Source organism: Oncorhynchus kisutch, linkage group LG3 (genome assembly GCF_002021735.2).
Source record: "Oncorhynchus kisutch isolate 150728-3 linkage group LG3, Okis_V2, whole genome shotgun sequence".
Classification (NCBI taxonomy): domain Eukaryota; kingdom Metazoa; phylum Chordata; class Actinopteri; order Salmoniformes; family Salmonidae; genus Oncorhynchus; species Oncorhynchus kisutch.
In genome coordinates, this window is record NC_034176.2 from 22,718,175 (window position 1) to 22,737,871 (window position 19,697).

Consider the following 19,697-nt stretch of genomic DNA (forward strand, 5'->3'; position numbering starts at 1 on the left):
TTTATTGGCTGGTTACGAGCTGGATTTGAAAGATTTAGTCGCACAGCTGTAAATAATCTTTTCTTAAAAGTTTATTTTGAGCATCAGTCGACATAACGCATCACTGCTTGATGCGATGTACACCAACGTAAAATGATAGGATCATGCATTATATGACTAGTGTTTGTATTACTACTGGGGCTGGATTAAATGAACAATTCCAAAGAAAGAAATGGCATCATGAAATTGTTAAAATCAGACCAATGCGCATTGCACGCCCCCCGTGGTTGCAGGGGGAGGTTTGAGAATGAAGATAGAGGATGACCTAGAAATTAAATGCTGAGCGATTGCAATGGATTGTGAAGTTTAGACTAATATCTGAATAAACTATTACAGTATCGTACTATATATCAACTCAAGGTGGTGCTGAACTCACTGAGGACATTTCCACAAGGATACCAATCGCTGATTTGGTACACGAACTGTGGATAATCAAAATGCTGGATGCCGGTACAGAAGAAATGAGAATCTATTCTGAACGTGCACGAGAAGACATTTGAAGAAGGTCATGAAATTGAGAGGATGATAATGCTGGAAAAACAGGTATACTACAGTCACCTGGGGTAACGTTCATTATGTGAGGTGCACTAGCTGTCACGGTGTTGTAGTGTTGCGTCGACACACATAATAAATAATACATCATATTATGATTTTGATCATGGTGGATTATTTTCATCTGAAACCTCACTGAATAAACCCCTAATCTGAATGCATGCGAATAGTAATTTGTCAGCATGCCCAAGACCCCAAGTATGTTTATGCATTTATTGGATGTGTAGATAATTCTCCCTATGGTCTACTATGCTGAAGGTGAAATATCATCCCCTCATCGTTGGTGCATGAATAAACATCTATCTCACATCCATCATTGCAACAGCATCTGTAAGTCAGTTTCATTAGATATGGTCTGAATGTGATACACATAATCTCTCTCTCTCTCTGTATCTCTCTCACTCACTCACACACACTCATGCTTTCTCTCTTTCTCTCTCTCTACAACACTTTCTGGAGTCTCTTTGCATTTCCAATGTCTTCATCATGTGTGTTTATCTGTCTGTGTGTTTCCATCAAAGGCCCCTGTGTAGACTGCCTTCACATTTAATGACATACACACATGAACACTTTTCTGATTAAAAGATAAAGGGCATGACGCTGAATATTTAAATCTCTATTGTTTTTATAATAGGCTGTGCATTGATAAGAATTAACAATAAACACAATGATATTCTTGGCAAGGAAGTGAAGTTCTCTAGGAAATATCCTTTTTGGATCAGGCCCTCCGGCCTTCAGCGTCTGAGGGAGGGTGACCTCCCATTGTTAAACTCAGCTCTTGGGCTATAAAGAATGCAAAGAAAGCCTCCCCCAAAAACAACAAACTCTCCAACAGCTTTTGAAATGGACTTGTTTGCTCTCTCTGGATTTTGATATATTATACATATGTGAGAGGCAATATCTGGGGTTACCATGGTAACATCACCTGTTGACCATGAGTTTTCAGGCAGGGAGAGGTTTTGCAGGATGTTGCTCTCTGCGTCACTCCTGGAACACAGGTTTTCCTTTGTACATAAACCTATCATGAACTGCCTCACAAAGTTGTTTTTTATGTCCACGTGTCTGTGTGCTTGTGTGTGTCTGTCTGTGTCTGGTGGGGGGGTGGGGGGTTGAATATTAAGAAACATGCCTAAAAAGGCATGAAATGATGGCTCTGTTCATTTTCGATCTCGGTCTTTCTCCTTCCCTGACTTCAAAACTGTAGACGATTGATCTTCTTCATGCATTTTCTCTTCATTGTTGTATGACTTTAAGCAGTTTTGATGTGGCATATGAGCTCATTTCTGATTCTGAATAGAAAAAAGCAGACCTCCTCTCTAATAGGCTGGCCTCACTGCACACATATGGCTCCTTCTTCTTTATGGAATGTGACAGGAATCTGTGATTTATTTTAAATCACACGCCTTAGTTTTCTGTGCACAATGCAGAAGAGGCTCCTTATAATCATTCTATATCTTTTTGGCCCTGCCCTTTAATCATCAGAACGAGTTGTAATGTGAGTTAAGTTATGATACAATGCCTTTGTGTGTAAACTTACTTTGCAAGCTGTCATTGTTCCAATAGTATAAAGGCTATGCCATTACCACTGTAGGAGCCATTTCAGCCTACTTGCAGTGCATTCAGACCCCTTGACTTTTTCCACATTTTGTTACATTACAGCCTTATTCTAAAATTGATTAAATATATCTATTTTTTCATCAAACACAATGCCCCATAATGACAAAGCAAAAACAGTTTCTTTAAATTTTAGCAAATGTATAAAAAAACTAAAAAACAGACATACATTATTTACACAAGTATTCAGACCCTTTGTCACGTTTGTCGTATGAAGGCAGACAACTACAGGCAACTACACATAGTCAAGATCCCAAACCAGAACGTGGGAAAAAGGCCTGCCTAAATATAAGAAAAATATTTAAATAAGAACAAATTCTTATTTTCAATGATGGCCTAGGAACAGTGCATTAACTGCCTGTTCAGGGGCAGAATGACAGATTTGTACCTTGTCAGCTCTGGGATTTGAACTTGCAACTTTTCGGTTACTAGTCCAAGACTCTAACCACTAGGCTACCCTGCCGCCCCAAGACAATGATAAACAGCTGTCTCTGATTGGGAACCATATCAGGCCAACATAGACATACAAAACCCCTAGACATACAAAAACCTAGAGTACCCACCCTAGTCATACCCTGACCTAACCAAAATATATAGAAAACAGAGATATCTAAGGTCAGGGCTTGACAGTACCCTCCCCCCCCCAAAGGTGCGGACTCCCGGCCGCAAACCTGAACCTATAGGGGAGGGTCCGGATGGGCATCTACCCTCGGTGGCGGCTCTGTTTCTGGACGCAGTCCCCGCTCCCTACACTGATCCCTCCGCTTCTGTGGAACTGGACCATGGATCGTTGTCGGAGGAACCGGACCATGGAACTGGGAACCGTCGCTGGAGACCCCGGACTGGGGACCGTCGCCGGAGGCTCCGGACTGGGAACTGTCGCCGAAGGCTCTGGACTGGGAATTGTCGCCGGAAGCTCTGGACTGTGGAGGCGCACTGGAGGTCTGATGCATGGGACTGGTACAGGTGGCACCGGGCTAATGACACGCATCTCAGGACGAGTGTGGGGAAGAGGCACAGGACGTACTGGACTGTGGATGCACACTGGAGACCTGATGCGTGAGACCGGTACAGGTGGCACCGGGCTGATGACACGCACCTCAGGGCGAGTGCGGGGAGGAGGCACAGGACATACTGGACTGTGGAGGCACACTGGAGATCTGATGCGTGGGACCGGTAGAGGTGGCACCGGGCTGATGACACGTACCTCAGGGCGAGTGCGGAGAGGAGGCACCACCCTTCCTGACTAGATGCTCACTCCAGCCCGCCAAGTGCGGGAAGCTAGCACAGGACGCACTGGGCTATGAATGCGCACTGGAGACCTGATGCGTGGGACCGGTACAGGTGACACCGGGCTGATGACACTCACCTCAGCACGCCCGCTCTGCAGCGCTCTCAACTGCTTCATGTGCCCCCCCCCCAAAAAATTATTGGGGTTGCCTCTCGTGCTTGTTCCATTGAGCTATTATCGTCGCCGTTCCGCTTTCGCTGCCTCTATCTCCTCCTTAGGTCGGCGATACTCCCCGGCCTGCGTCCAAAGTCCTGCTCCATCCAGGATCTCCTCCCAGGTCCATTCCTCCTGAATACTCTGCTTGGTCCATTTTTGGTGGGAACATCTGTCACGTTCATCGTATGAAGGAGACCAAGTTGCAGCGTGGTATGAGTACATTCTCTTTATTAAAATAATGAACACTGAACAAACTAATAAAATAACAAACAAAACGTGAATCTATACAATAGAGTGCTGACAGGCAACTATACATAAGTCAAGATCCCAAACCAGAAAGTGGGAAAAAGGCCTACCTAAATATGATCCCCAATCAGAGACAACGATAAACAGCTGTCTCTGATTGGGAACCATATCAGGCCAACATAGACATGCAAAACCCCTAGACATACAAAAACCCTAGACATACAAAAACCTAGAGTACCCACCCTAGTCACACCCTGACCTAACCACAATATATAGAAAACAGAGATATCTACGGTCAGGGCGTGACACCCTTTGTTATGAGACTCGAAATTGAGCTCAGGTGTATCCTGTTTCCATTGATCATCCTGGAGATGTTTCTACAACTTCATTGGAGTTCACCTGTGGTAAATTATATTGATTAGACATGATTTGGCAAGGCACACACCTGTCTATATAAGGTCCCACAGTTGACAGACATTCTGCAGCATTGAAGGTCCCCAAGGACACAGTGGCCTCCATCATTCTTAAATGGAAGAGGTTTGGAACCACCAAGACTCTTCCTAGAGCTGGCTGCCCGGCCAAACTGAGCAATTGGGGGAGAAGGGCCTTTGTCAGGGAGGTGACCAAGAACCCGATGTTCACTCTGACAGTGCTCCAGATTTCCTCTGTGGAGATGGGAGAACCTTCCAGAAGGACAACCATCTCAGGATTCTCTGGTCTGATGAAACCAAGATTGAACTCTTTGGCCTGAATGCTAAGCATCACATATGGAGGGAACCTGGCACCATCCCTCCGGTGAGGCATGGTGGTGGCAGCATCATGCAGTGGGGATGTTTTTCAGCGGCAGGGACTGGGAGACTAGTCAGGGAAAAATGAACGGAGCAAAATACAGAGAGATCCTTGATGAAAACCTGCTCCAGAGCACCCAAGACCTCAGACTGGGGTGAATGTTCACCTTCCAACAGGACAATGACCCTAAGCACACAGCCAAGACAACACAGGAGTGACTTCGGGACAACTCTTTGAATGTCCTTGAGTGGCCCAGCCAGAGACCGAACTTGAACCCGATCAAACATCTCTGGAGAGACCTGAAAATAGCTTTGCAGTTACGCTCCCCATCCAACCTGACAGAGCTTGAGAGGATCTTCAGAGAAGAATGGGAGAATATGAATACTTATGGAAATCTGATATTTCCGTTTAAATTTTTTTATTTAAAAAAAATTGCTTTGTCATTATGGGGTATTGTGTGTAGATTGATGAATGAGGGGGAAAAAACAATTTAATCAATTTTAGAACAAGGCTGTAACATAACAACATTTGAAAAAGGTAAAGGGATCTGAATACTTTCCGAATGCACTTTATGTGGTTGTTGTGTGTTATGTTGTCCATAGTTTTTGTCTTTGTATATTCCACGTAATTTGTACACTAGACGACACTATATGTTGGGTCATTGGTCACATGTATATTGGCACACAGGTGACCAGGAAGTAGGGATGCACAGGTATGGCGAGCATATGCTGTTTTTATCTTTGCTGATGAATGGGCAAAAGACCCAACAAAAGAGTGACATTTGGAAAGCGGTTTGTTTTGCAAGACATTTGGCAAATCCCATTGTATCCCACCAGTGCTAGAGTGGCTATCAAGAAGGTTGGCCAACTACAGTTTGGGTCCTGTTAGTAACTATCCCTTTTATCTAGTCTGGCTAACTAGTAGCCGACATGGAAGTTCCATAAAACGATTTGGATATCACCAAAGACATTTTGTGTTTACAACATGCTGACATTGGAGAGCAAAGACGATGTTATTAATAACGAATAGATGATGTCCGGTGGCATTGACTATTATACTTTTAAGCAGAACAAGACTCACCGTGTTGTCTGCATGGTGGGGGTTCTGAGTGTGCTGTGTACCACCCTGTCCTGCCTTTGTCCACAGGAAGTGGATGTGTAGCCTATGCCACAACCAAGCTTCCTGTCCTGGCTGTGGGAGTGAGGCAAGACTCGCATGCATGCAGCCATCGCATTGGCCACACGATTTAGCCCTATGAGGGGACATATTTGTCTTACAGTTTCCCTGACAACAACTATTCTACATTATGCAGGAAGTGCATCTGAAAACAGTTTGCAGTGTCTCAACCCTCGTTCTATTGAACATAGAGGACACATACTTGTTTCACTGCCCACTTATCTGTCTACCTATAGCCAATGTTAAATTGCACCCAATCTACGAATTAGGGTTTGATTTGGTTTAGATTACAAATTGGTCTCTTCTCACTTCTCTGAATGAGCATTGTACGCTAGTACTACATGTAGATGCTTTTGAAACTTACATTTCACAACAGCTACTGTGAATCACTCTTGTAAATTATGAAACCATGTGTTTTAAATCAAAATGTACCAAGTCTATACATGCTTCTTTCATGGGAGAAACAACTTATTTGTCTAATCTTGTAAAAAGCGACTTTAGTCTTTAGCCATTTGAGCTAAAAGCTGTGTGACCTAAATGCAGTATCATGTCTGTCATTCATTTGAGTTCAGCTCTCTGTTTGAAGTCCTAGTGAGCTACTAGAGAGGGTAGCTTGGGCATTAACAGGAGCAGTACTTCATGCAGAAAGATGTGTGGACTGAGTGTGGACACATTGCACCTCTAATGTATCACTTTCAGCCAAACAAACACTTCTAATTTTGCCTTGACAGCAGCCGACATAGCGACATGGATTTGCCCCAGAGCTATTTTCTATTGTTTTACCTGGATGTGTTGTTTTTTCAGCACCTCTCTTTACACAATTACTTGTTTTCTCTGCTGTCTGCATACTTCTGTAGGCTGTGGTCCGTGTGAAAAGGTGTGCGAACAACATTACAATGCTACTGAGGAAGGAAAATCAGCCACTAATGTTTGAATGTGCTGCTGAATGCTGAGGGGTTCTACCTACAGCAGGATGAAATAGAAGAAAGTGGCTTGGGCAGCTGCTGAGAACACAGACAGTCCCTTGTGAGAAACACTCTGTGGAGTTGAAAAGAGAGTAAGAGGGGGAGGGAGAGAGAGAGAGAGAGAGAGAGAGAGAGAGGGAGAGAGAGAGAGAGGCTAGAAGAAGCAGATGAGGGAGCGGAGGGGTTCCTTCCAGTCTGCAGTGGTGGTGTTTCTGTCAGCAGCAGCCCGAAGTTCCCGTTTGTTTGTGTGTGTATGTCATTGATGCAGAGTGAGAGTTAAAGCAAAAGGGAGAGTAGCGATCTGTTGCTGCAGGAGCCTCTACCCTCTGTGTTCTGTCTCTTGGAGTGAAATTATCAGCATGGAGACCAAGTCCCTCTCCAGCTTTCACAAAGCCCTGGCTCAGCCAGTCAAGATGTGTATGTTTGATTTCCCTGTAAACATACTGGATGATCTGGTAAGAAAGAGCTAATCTGTTGTAATTTGAGGCAGCCGCAGTCTCTTTGACTGTTGTGTGTGTGTGTGTGTGTGTGTGTGTGTGTGTGTGTGTGTGTGTGTGTGTGTGTGTGTGTGTGTGTGTGTGTGTGTGTGTGTGTGTGTGTGTGTGTGTGTGTGTGTGTGTGTGTGTGTGTGTGTGTGTGTGTGTGTGTGTGTGTGTGAGAGAGAGAGGATTGTGATTGAGAGAGAGAAGACTTGTTTGTATGCTACAGTATGCTACCACCGGAGTGGGGGTTCAGCTGTTCAGTGTGTCTGGCACACATTCACAGTATAGTTAGGCAACCATTCCCCTGTGATGTCATTCACTTCTGCTTTTTTTCTCACACATGTTTGATCATGCCCACTGTTGAATGTGGATGTGTTTTTATTGCTTATTACATAGCTATAAATATGGTAATACTTGCTGATGGTTTGGTGTTGTTGTTATTCACTGAGTTTGGAAATAGACTATGTGATCTGGTCTCTAGTTCCTTCTGACTGTGACAGGTGCATCTCTGTGTGTTTCATTGTGACAGCTGTTTTGCTCTAACTGTACTCTTCTTACTCACACCCTCATACACTTAATGATAGAGGAACCTGTTTTTGTTGTACTAGGTCCCTGTGGTCTAGGATGTACTTACAATTACCTGTTGAACAAATTGGAAAACAGAATCATTGCCATGGGGGCATTTTAAAGAAAAATGTTGTGTTCCCTCTGGCAGTCTTAAAAATGTTTGGTGTAGTATTTCTAAATGAAAAAATGGGCACGAAAATTAGTAATTTCTTGTTGAATGACAACAAAGACTTTCCTGAAGGATCTCTACTGTTGACCAATCATCGACGAAGGGGCGTAGACTTCAGCTAACGACCTCGGCTTGCCTCAAGAATTGTTGTGTGCCTGAACAACCGGGAAAAAACGAACCAAAGTCCAAAACAAACAAACATCACAAAAGTCGTCATAATATATGCACAAACTCTTCCGAACTGTTTCGGCTGTGAAGCATGCCGACACCCCAAACCATGTCAGAAAGACCATGCTTCCCCTGCTATTAGATAGGCTGTCTCCTCAAGGTATTTTTAAACTGCCTAAGAGTGATTGCTTTTGGTATTGTAAAATGATTTTTAAATGCAAAGACCTATGCGCTAGGAGTGCCTCAGAATGGGCTAGCAGCTGCTTGGTTCGCAGGAGTTATTTCACTGTGCTTGAATGGAAGGTTTCTTTAGGAGCCGCCTCTCCGTCTGTCAGGGGGAAGTTCCTCTAAGAGCTATATCGATGTGACTTAGTGGACTTTTTTGTTCAGCTTGTTCAGCTTCTAGTTCACATAACGCCCCATAAAACTAGGCTCTGTAACCTTTATCAGAGATTCACCACAAAAACACCTGTAACTTATAGTTCGAACGATACGTACTCCACCATAAAGAAGCTGTACTTGTGTTGGTAGTGGCACTACTTTTGGTTTAATTGCTTATGCTGACCATTTTTGCTTTCGTTTTAGCTGAAATCTACATTTGTCAATCCATTAGTTGATTTTCTGATGCAAATATAGAATTGTCATAATCATATTTTGTTAGGCCTAATAGCTTTTGTATACATTTTGCCTCACAAATGAGCGAGTAACAACGTTAGTTGAATGGGAATACCCCTGGGAAATCCAGGGTAACATGATGCCAGTGATTTCATTTTCTGTTCAGAGAAGTAAAGCGCAAAGTTTGTTAAGGTTTGTGCAGTTGAACATAGGGACAGTGTATTCACTCTTACAAGCTATTAACAGGCTTTTTGGAATCCCTATTATTTTTGAGTAGAAGTTAATGTTTTATTGTTCTGTGCGTGTTGACCCAGCTGTTTAAGTAAACACCCACTGGGGTGGGCCTGAAGTGGTCACCCAATCTGTGACTGGGGTGGGGAGCGAGGGGAGGGTGAACTCTGAGCCCTGCTCATCCCGGTCCGGTTTCATCTCCAGTGTTATCTCCTGGTTCTGAGGGAAGCAGTGATGTGGGCTCAGTGGACCTGTGGACTGCTGAGGAATGGAGGCTGCTGTAGGACTCAGTCTATGTGCCAGGCTGCCTTCATTACTGTGAGACACAGAGAGGTAGACAGACAGGTAGGCATCAACTCTGATACACTTAATATTACGCCGGGAAATGTGAGTTTCTTTGATATCTGATCTTTTTTTACTTAGCTTCTTTTAGCATGTTATACATGCTTTTAGTGAGCTTGAGCATGTGCGTGTGTGTGTTCCTCACATTTGACAGTGGCATATTATCCAATAGCTTGGCTTTGACTCTATTCTACAGTGTCTTCAGAAAGTATTCACACCTTGACTTTTTCCACATTTTGTTGTGTTACAGCCTGCATTTAAAATGGATTAAATTGAGATTTTGTGTCACTGGACTACACACAATACCCCACAATTTCAAAGTGGAATAATTTTTTGGGGGATTTCACCATGAGGCCAATGGTGACTTTAAAACAGTTACAGAGTTTAATGGACATCATAGTTACTCCACAATACTAACCTAACTGACAGAGTGAAAAGAAGAAAGAATGTACAGAATAAAACATATTCCAAAACATGCATTCTGTTTACAATAAGGCACTAAAGGATAACTGCAAAAAAAATTACACTATGTTCTGAATACAAAGCGTTATGTTTGGGGCAAATTCAAAACAACACATCACTGAGTACCACTCTTCATATTTTCAAGCATGGTGGTGGCTGCATCATGTTATGGGTATGCTTGTCATCGACTACGAAACATTTTTAGGCTAAAAAGAAGCGAAATAGAGCTAAGCACAGGCAAAATCCTAGAGAAAAACTTGGTTTAGTCTGCTTTCCAACAGACACTGGGAGACAAATTCACCTTTCAGCAGGACAATAACCTAAAACACAAGGTGAAATACACTGGAGTTACTTACCAAGACGACATTGAATGTTCCTGAGTGGCCTAGTTACAGTTTTGATTTAAATCAGCTTGAAAATCTATTGCAAGACTTGTAAATGGATGTCTAGCAATGATAAACAACCAACTTGACAGAGCTTGAAGAATTTTTTAAAGAATAATGTGCAAATATTATACAATCCAGGTGTGCAAAGCTCTTAGAGACTTACCCAGAAAGACTCACAACTGTAATCACTGCCAAAGGTGATTCTAACGTGTATTGATTGACTCAGGGGTGTGAATACTTATAAATTAGAGATTTCATTTGAATTTTCCATAAATCTGTGAAAAATTCTACAAATATATTTTTACTTGTTGTTATGTGGTTTTGTGTGTAAGTAGGTGAGAAAAACATATATTTAATCAATTTTGAATTCAGGCTGTAACACATCAAAATGTGGAATAAGTCAAGGGGTATGAATACTTTCTGAAGGCACTGTAAGTCAGATATGCTCATACTTCTGTATTTTGCAGTTGTAGGTTACAGATAGTACAATTGCACAACCTGAGGTGAGCCCAGTGGCCAAAAACACAATGACAAGTGTCATAAAAAGGTTAAGGCCGGGGTCTCCTCTCAATTAACTCACGCAGAGAATTGTTGTGATCAACTAGCATTATTTTTCTTTCTTCTGAATAGCTTGCACATGATTCATGGTTAAAACAGTCTGTCTGGTGATATAAAGGCCTGTTGTTATATGGTGAGACCTGTCTCTCTGGGTCTGTTAGCTCACAGGGGCTTGTCATGAGACGAGCGGTCAAGGACTGAACTCATGTAACACTGACCTGAGACTGAAAACACCATGGCCTGTGTTGCCGCCTGGCCCTGACCCACTATGGCAGAGGTCTGAAGCTGCGGATCTTAGAATTATCAGCAACAGGGAAATTCCAGAGTAACGGATTGATGCTGAGACAAATAATTTTCACATTAAAATCTATACCAATCAAAAAACAATGATTACGAAGTTAAATAAACCATCAAATTCTGTGCACAATGACAACTTTTTAAGAATTTTGCACTAAACATTTGACACAAACACATTTACTTAAAGAACAGTGCAGATGCAAAGTTTGGTAGCAGATTGACGGTTTTTGCTGTTGGTGACATCATTCTGTTACCATGGAATTGCCCAACAGCCATTTGATGAGCAGCAGATTGCAGCGAAATCATTCAAGTTTCCTAGTCAACAGATACCACCATGTAGATTTGCTGATGACAATGCATGCTTTTCAAGGTGGATTAATTTATGCTTGGTAAATTCTTGTTGAATTATGGATAATGGGAACCTTTTTGTCATGGCAACCTCAGGAATTGTGGTCACTGGGTTGAGTGTGTTGGTTGGCTAAAAATGTCAGAAAACGTATGATTTCAATTAAGGTAAGGAGTGCTGCCTGTATTATGCAAAGTTTGTGTGTTAGGTATGTGTGCATGCATGTGTGGATGAAGTCCCTCCTGAGAGAGTAGTAAAGCATGTTGGGGTATTTGCCAGAGCCATAGTAGAACAACACTGCTATTTGTTGATTCCAGAAGGAAGCCTGACAAATGGAATAGGGCGGACTGTTGTTAAATCATCACAGGGCAAAAGGTAGCAGAGTAATTACATTGCATTGATTGCAACCAACTGCTTGCACCTACAGGCTGACAACTTTCCATTTCCATCTCTCTCTCTATCTCTCTGTCTTTCTGTATCTCCTCATCCCATACAGCTGTTCAGGGAGAGATTTGTGAATTTGAAGCGTAGCAGCACTGGTAATCTGTATTTTGTGCTGCTGAATGCTGGGAAAGGGGAGAAAATGTGGACTCAGGAATGTATTGGGGAAAACACCCCCTGTTATTGAAGCAGATGTGAATGAACCAATTCACATTCACACCTGTTTTTATTTTTATGTTGTTGAATATTGTATTTTGCAATGTCTTGTAGCAAAGCTTGGTTCTCAAGAGGTTCCAAGTGTGTTCCAATTCTGACCAGTAGAGGGGAGTGTCACTCAAGAAAAATACCAGCAAAATGGTCTGTTCAGTCAATGTTGGAGATGACATGGGCACTCATCCACAGAATACAAGAGGCATAAATAACACCAATTATACCATTCCTTTGAACTGCAAACGTATTATCCTTGTGGTATAAGCAGCTGTTTTCAAAAATGCGAAAAGTATTGAATGCTATAGTTGATGCCTCACCTCCTTCAAACATGGCCGATTTGCCTTTATACAGATTACAATTCTCATTTCTCACTAATTGAAAATTAAACGTATTTTAAAGTATCTCCATTTCTTAAACAAGCCATACAAAGCTGGTTACAATTTCAATTTTATCCTCCAGAAAATATAGAACAAATATTACAACAAATATTATGCTTAAACTCCAATATAATGATTTATAAAATAAACAGTCTTTATGAAAATATTTTTTTTAAATGGTATTGTATTTATTAAAGATATTATTAATAGAAATGGTGGAGTTATGTCACAGACTCTGTATTTTTGTTCAGTGTATATGGGAATGTCTGCTCAATCCAAAATGACAACCAACTGATTGCAGAATTACCACATAAATGGAGGAGGGAAGTGGAAGAAGGAGAAGGTAGAGAACTTGTCTGCCATATATTAAAGATATAAATTGGCTGAAATGGATTGGCATAAATAGAAAAATATAGAGATTTTCGATTCCGTGGCACATGGTATATGAACTGATACAAACAAATTGTTTTCGACACTTCCGAGTTTTTCCATTTCAATTATTATACAACATTCTTACCACCAACATAATGCATATACGGGGGCATACAACAATCTCAGCTCTGTAGATTTTGCTGCGAAGAGACAGAATCACTAAATAATGTATTCTGGTAATGCCCCTATGTAGCTTGTTTCTGGTCACAGGTTCAGGAATGGTTAAAAAACATTAATTTAAAATGAACCTTACAAACAGTGTTGGGGGATTTGGAAAGCCATAGTCAATCGATCAATAATATAATAACACTCGTTGGAAAGGTTTTCATCTTTAGCTCACAATCGGTGGATACTATGCGATTAGAAAGGTTCAAAATGAATGTTCTACGTCACAATTCAAAATATATGGCACATGGAAACCAAACGAGGGCGGTCTACGGTGATGGGTGGGATGGGTTGAGAGTGGCTGTGGAGTGGGATTAAAGAGCTCGTGTTCGGTCATGTTTATTGGTATGTGTTTGCTGTATATAAACGTATATTATACGTTTAGATTATAATACCCCAGTATATATTATAATACCCCAGCGCTAAATTAAGTTATGCTGTTCTACTCACTAATTCCCAGGGAATTGCCCTCACTGTGGTTCTCTGACTATGGTCCATCCAATTGTAACACGGATGCGTTTTTTTTATTCATTATATTTATTTATAAGGTTTTAGTGGATTATAGCCTACAGTTTTGTTTTTTCTATCATTTTTCTGTATCTACTGAGGTGATGTCTATAATACATCTTGCCTGTATGGATATCTGCATTGGAAACATTTTAACAGGACCAATATTTCAGTCTTGAATATACCTTATCTGGAAACGGTTTCCACAGAGACCTAATAGTAATAACATTCACAGCGGGACGGGTACGGTCAGAAAGGAGGAGCTATGAGTAACATTCCGCAATGAGTCATGAATTTCTAAATACAGTAGGTCGAGGCGCCTGCCTTTTAGCAGTCTACAGTAGCCAGCGTCGTCTCTGTACTTCACTTTTTACTGTGTGGTCCTCTGGTAAAATGAAATGTATTGTAGCCTATCATCAGACGTAACTATGGATGTACGACAAAGAAAGGTTGTCACATCTATTGACTGTGGTAATCGTATCCGTTACTAATGGTCCGCTTTATGGGGATGTGCTCTGATGCGCAAAGCATCAAATCGGGATACCTCGATGAGATGTTCGATGCTGGAACATGGAAGGTGCGCAATATTTGGGATGGGGTAAAGCTGGAGGTTGGCGAGGACGAAAGCCCCGTGGTCCTTAACAGTTTTACACATTTGGACCCTGACCTACCACTATTTGAGGTAAGTTGGGGAACTGTGCGTAAAGGATTCTCCATCAATACCGAGACACTATTTTAATCTTATGTCCTATAGCTAGTGTGTCACTATACTGAACATTTGGTGTGATAGTTGCCTCGTGATTTGTGTCTTATTAAAATGTATAGAATTTAGGCCTACTGAAGTTCATAGTAATGTGGCAGAGTTTTCCTATGGTTGGTATCATGCTTTCCAGAAATATGTCCGGAGTGTCCTGTAGCCTACTACCCATTGCATAAGGACACGTTTAAATTCTCTAGGAAGGTCCAAAGAGTGGAATATGTTGGTTTTAATTTACTATCTGCTAATGCTCAGTATTGGCCTTATAGGCATATGGGGAAAGAGTAAAAAAGCACATATACTTCAGCACATATTATAAAGTGGGCGGTTCCTTTAGCAATTGTTATTTACTGAGACGTTGCAGCAAATAAACAATGTGGATGACTAGTCAAGTTGGTTGGCTTTACATAATGCCTCCTTCCATCACATGGAATCAGATGAGGGCAAGAGCGTAGTTGATACAGTGACTTTGAATGTTGGAAAAGTAAGTAAGTGAGTTGATATTGGCTTGGCTATTGGGTTAGTTGTTACATCAGATCAAGATTTGCCAGGCAAAACATCGGTAATTCTGGGAAAGTGCATTCTTACGCACACCCTGTCTGTGTATGTGTGTGTGTTTTCAATAACACCACTGTCTGGGCATGTATGTTTTAAATATGTTCAATAACCTTCTGAAGAATAAAATATGCCTTTATTTTCACCAAGCTTATGAAACTAAAGGCTGGAACTCAGACGATATGTTATTTTTTATAATAATTTTGTATTATTAAAGACAGTATGTTTCCTTCATTTATACATGTCACATGCTTAGAGAGGGCAATTCAGGCTCCACTCCTACATTTCTCTCTCCCTCTGTCTCTCTCTCTCTCTCCTATAATCTAATCCTCTCTAGTAACACAATTACTTGATGCTTAATCCCCCTCTTTCATTGGGCTAGGAGCTGCCTCTACAATCACAGCCATTCTTCTCCTTCAGCTGAGAATGTATGGTGAATGTACAGTATTGGGATTCAATGGTTCAGTTGTGTATAAACAAACTCAGGACACTGCAATTAATGTGACACTTCAGCCAATGGCCATTGATCGCTTTAGGGCCCCTGTAACCCTACCACAGTTATCCTTGAGCTGAAGCAGTAAGAGACTGTAGATAGACCAAATTATACTATATCTCAGTAGTGCTGTGTCACAGGCTTGTTGGCATAAGATTGATAGTGTTATGGTCACTCTGTCTTCTGAAAGGTTAAATTAATGGTAGTGGTACAACCAAGGGCAGTGAGGAGGATCCACCCTGTCATCACTATATACGTGTGTCCTTAGGCCCTATTCCAAAAGCCGTGATGCGTAGTCATCTAGCCAATATTGTCACGTATACTCCCTCTCCAGCCTCTAGGTCATTAGGCTGCTGATTATCCCGCATACCTGTCACCATCGTCTCGCTCACCTGCGCCTCATGACACTCATCTGGACTCCATCATCTCCTTGATTATCTTCCCTATATCTGTCCCTCTCCTTGGTTCTTTCCTCATGTGTTATTGACTCTGTTAGCATGTTGGTGTGTTTTTTGTGTTCATTTTATTTATTAAAACACTCATTCCCTGAACTTGCTTCCCGACTCTCAGCGCACTCGTTACAAATATACTGTTCTGATGATAAAGTACTGCACTCTATAGCTAATTGTTTATTTAGGGGCATGAGTTTATTATGGCAATCCAAGAGATTAAACTGGTGTAACTGGCACAAATTCTCCTTGGTAAAATATGAAGGACCAAAAGCCTGTTCAGATCAAAAAGTCTTATTGTTAATCATGTAATAATGAAAATATTAGGAATTAAAGTGTATTTCCACATATGGGGTTGTGAGCCTATTGGATTTATTATTTTGTCAACCAAAAATGTCAATAGCAAATCATACTCTCCCTCTAACTAGTCAATTACATACTTTGTTGTTGTTTTGTGTATGTTTGGAAAAGGTCTAGAATTGTCTTGCTGATGTTAAGGAGACCTTTGTTTGTTGGATCTTGTCCTGAAGACTCCAGGCGGAAGCTTAACTGAGTCCTGTAATAAGAAACTGGAGGTGGATTTGTAGAAACAGACATAGAGGAGCTTTTGTTGTTGTAGATCATTGAAATGGAGACAGAAAGAAGAGCGAATGGATAGCGAGAAAGAGGGAGAGTGAGTGAGAGGGTGAGGAGCACTGAGGTTCAGGGAGGTTGAATGAGAGAAACAGACAGTGGGTGGAATGTTTCGGCCTGAAGCCTGGAAAATAACTTTATTCCAAATTCTCTAGACCTAATAATACCAAATAAGTGGTAGTCTCGGTCTTACTTGGTTTGTCTGACTACTCAAAATCTAAGTTTAGTGGATACAGCTCCTGATCTAAATTCACATATAAAAAATAACTCTTACAGTGTGGCACTCAAAAGAGAATGTGGAAGTCAAGCAGATAATGCACTCTTGCATTCCTAATGACTAAAAGCTCAATCAGTTTACACTTGCATTACTAAGTGTTGTGCAAATCATAAATTGATGTCTATGGGACATTTTCTGCAAAGTTTGCGAATATTTTGGGTTTAAAGTTACAATTCTGCTCCAGATAAAGTGATCCTAAGCGGTTCATCATCTCATTGGCATTCTACAGTCGTTGTGTGTGAGAGAAAGCTGCTGCCTGTGCTAGAGGGCCACTGTTGGACTTCACTATTGTTTGTGTTGTGTACTCTATTTTGGAGCATCTCTTTCTGGTGGGGAATTCCAATGTGTCCTTCCCTGAACAGCTGGAGGAGACAGTGATCATTATCAAACCAGTTGTGGATTGGCCTACAGTTTCCAAATAGCCAACACTATCAACACTACTGAAATACTATTATGAAAAGTAGATGGTTATAGCGATGCTATGCATTTGCATTAGCTGTTATTGTGCCATGTGACATTGTCTATTCGGGCACATATATAGAACTGATCATCTCTCCACTGATGACTGAAGGATGGATGTGTCTGTTGACACTAGCTCAGAGTCCAAAGATCGGTGCTTTGTTGATGTGGTCATTGTGGCAACAGCTTCTGTACATGCTTTTCATAAGCCTTCTAACTGACTGAATCTAACACATGTTCCAGATAGATTCTTTTTATGGATGGGATGTACAGTACATAGATGATACCATTAACATGCCCACTCATTGTTGACATGCTTTGATAGAGGAAGTTCCCCATAGAAGTTTTTATTCTGATGCAGTCTTGCACAAAAAGTGATCTTGTGAAACGGAACCCATTGAAATGTTGCAGTTGTTGTGGTTACGGAGAGGTCCTCAGCCAGTCCATTACAGGCTAGTTTTTTGTTCCTTCGTTTTTGACGGACTTTCCAGTTGGATTTCGCTTTCTGATAAACTGCATGACTTATTGGACTTTAGTTATTCCTCGTGTGAGGCTCCTTTCCTTTTTTCCCTATAGGGATTTCCCGCTATTGTCTAGTATCTCGCTTAATCATCACTCTCTCATGAAAGTGCAGTACCTGTTTGTCAATGTCTTGGTTTTTATTTTCATAATAAGGAAGTTTATTTATTAGAATGTATGGTTACACTCTATTAGTGTGTGCTCAACACTTGATAAAATCACCTTAAGATCCAACACTTAATAAAACATCTACTCAAGTAGAATTTCAACACTTGATAAAATCATCATATGATTGAGTCGAGTACTCACAAAATATTAACCAGAATAATAAAAGTCTGTCAACAAGATGGTTGGTGACAAAGTTATTTCTTAGTTTACCTGAATCAAATGTTGTATATTGTATGTGTGTATGTGTTTGTCGGTGTCTATTTTTCCGTGAGAACTACAGACACGTGGAATTAAGACCATGAAAGGCATACTACTATTGTGTATGTGTTACCAGGGCTCAACATGCAATCTTTCACGTTCTGACCATAGTTCTGTTATTTTATTCTTTGTTTTAGTATGGTCAGGGCGTGAGTTGGGGTGGGAAGTCTATGTGTGTTTTTCTATGTTGGGGTTTTGAGTTCAGCCTTGTATGGTTCTCAATCAGAGGCAGGTGTTGTTAGTTGTTAGTTGATTGAGAATCATACTTAGGTAGCCTGGGTTTCACTTGTGAGTTGTGGGTGTTTGTTTCCGTGTGAGTGTTTGTTGCCACACGGTACTGTTTCGGTTTCGTTCATGTTCACGTTTATTGTTTTGTATTTCATAGTGTTCAGTTTATGTCTTAAAATAAACGTTATGGACACTTACCACGCTGCGCTTTGGTCCTCCGATCCTTCTCACTACTCCTCCTCAGAAGAGGAGGAAGAATGCCGTTACACAATCTCTGTCTGATGACTAAGCTATGATTCCGGCAGAGAGGGATATGACTGGTCAAGGCTTAATGGGGGAAGCCCTTCTCACTTGTATGTCTGTTTCCTGGCCCTATGTATGCCCTGTTCTGTTGGGTCTTTGGGAGTTCCCCCTGGTTTCCATGGTAACCTGGTCTCTGAAAGCCTCTGAGAGTTCCCTGACTTTCCACAGTTGTAAATAGGTCCTGTGTGGCATGGCCAGGCCACAGGCTGCCACAGGTCACCACAGTATACATTCACACACAGTCCAAATGTTATCTACAACCCTTTAATCGATATATAATCTTATATATAATTTGATATTTTTTTTATTCAAGACCTGGTGAATCTGAATAGGTCTGATTTGAGTTTTCTTAGGCCTTGTTCCATTAACATAGAGAGAAAGATTGTCCTTATGTCAAGAACAGGGCTGTGTTCCATTGGGTTTAGATTGATAGACCAGCAGTATCTGTGTGCTCAACTGATAAGGGCTACTCTCACTGTGAAGTCCAAGGTCTGTGTGCTCAGAGCCTGCTTTCAAACACAGCCATACAAACATGTTACAAATGATTTATAACCACGTACTGTAAACTCCTCTGTTCTAAAATAGAGTGTTAGTAATATAGCACTCAAACTGGATTTGAATCTCTGCCCAGCTCCATGGAAACCAAGCAAAACAGAGTGGCTGTGTGATTGAAGGTGAGAGTAGGCTATGACTAACAGCGAAAGTATTTTGGAGGTGCTGCTGTATATCTAGCTACCGAAAGGTTCTGATGAATAATATGCTACAGATGCATAAGTAGGTGTATGACTGATGCCTGTGTCATGCTTGATTAGTGTACATACCACTACCCCACTGAGGAAGCCGCAGTCGTCAAACCGATGTTGTTTGGCTATCTGGGTCAAGTGCCTGGGATGCTCACTGTAAAGTCCTCGAAAATACCATTACTGTCCATATCATTCTGTGTTGGAGAGCTGGAGAAAAAAGGAATGGTGACAACAACCAACAACCACACTGTTTGGTACAGACCCCTCTTTCA

General features: G+C 41.4%; 1 protein-coding gene across 4 annotated transcripts in view; it reads left to right on the top strand.

Moving 5' to 3' along the window:
- Positions 1 to 277: 277 nt before the first annotated feature.
- Positions 278 to 19,697, top strand: part of LOC109878069 (ral guanine nucleotide dissociation stimulator) — a 28,764-nt gene continuing 9,344 nt past the window's right edge. Inside the window, exon 1 of one of the 4 annotated variants that reach the window (XM_020470314.2) lies at positions 278 to 582. In XM_020470314.2, the coding sequence (XP_020325903.1) occupies positions 562 to 582 (21 nt within the window). In that variant the 5' untranslated portion in view covers positions 278 to 561. Of the gene's footprint in view, positions 583 to 7,020; positions 7,284 to 9,222; positions 9,406 to 13,891; positions 14,266 to 19,697 lie in introns of those variants that run through there. The other 3 variants (XM_020470306.2, XM_031819151.1, XM_020470290.2) reach the window with 3 other exon arrangements.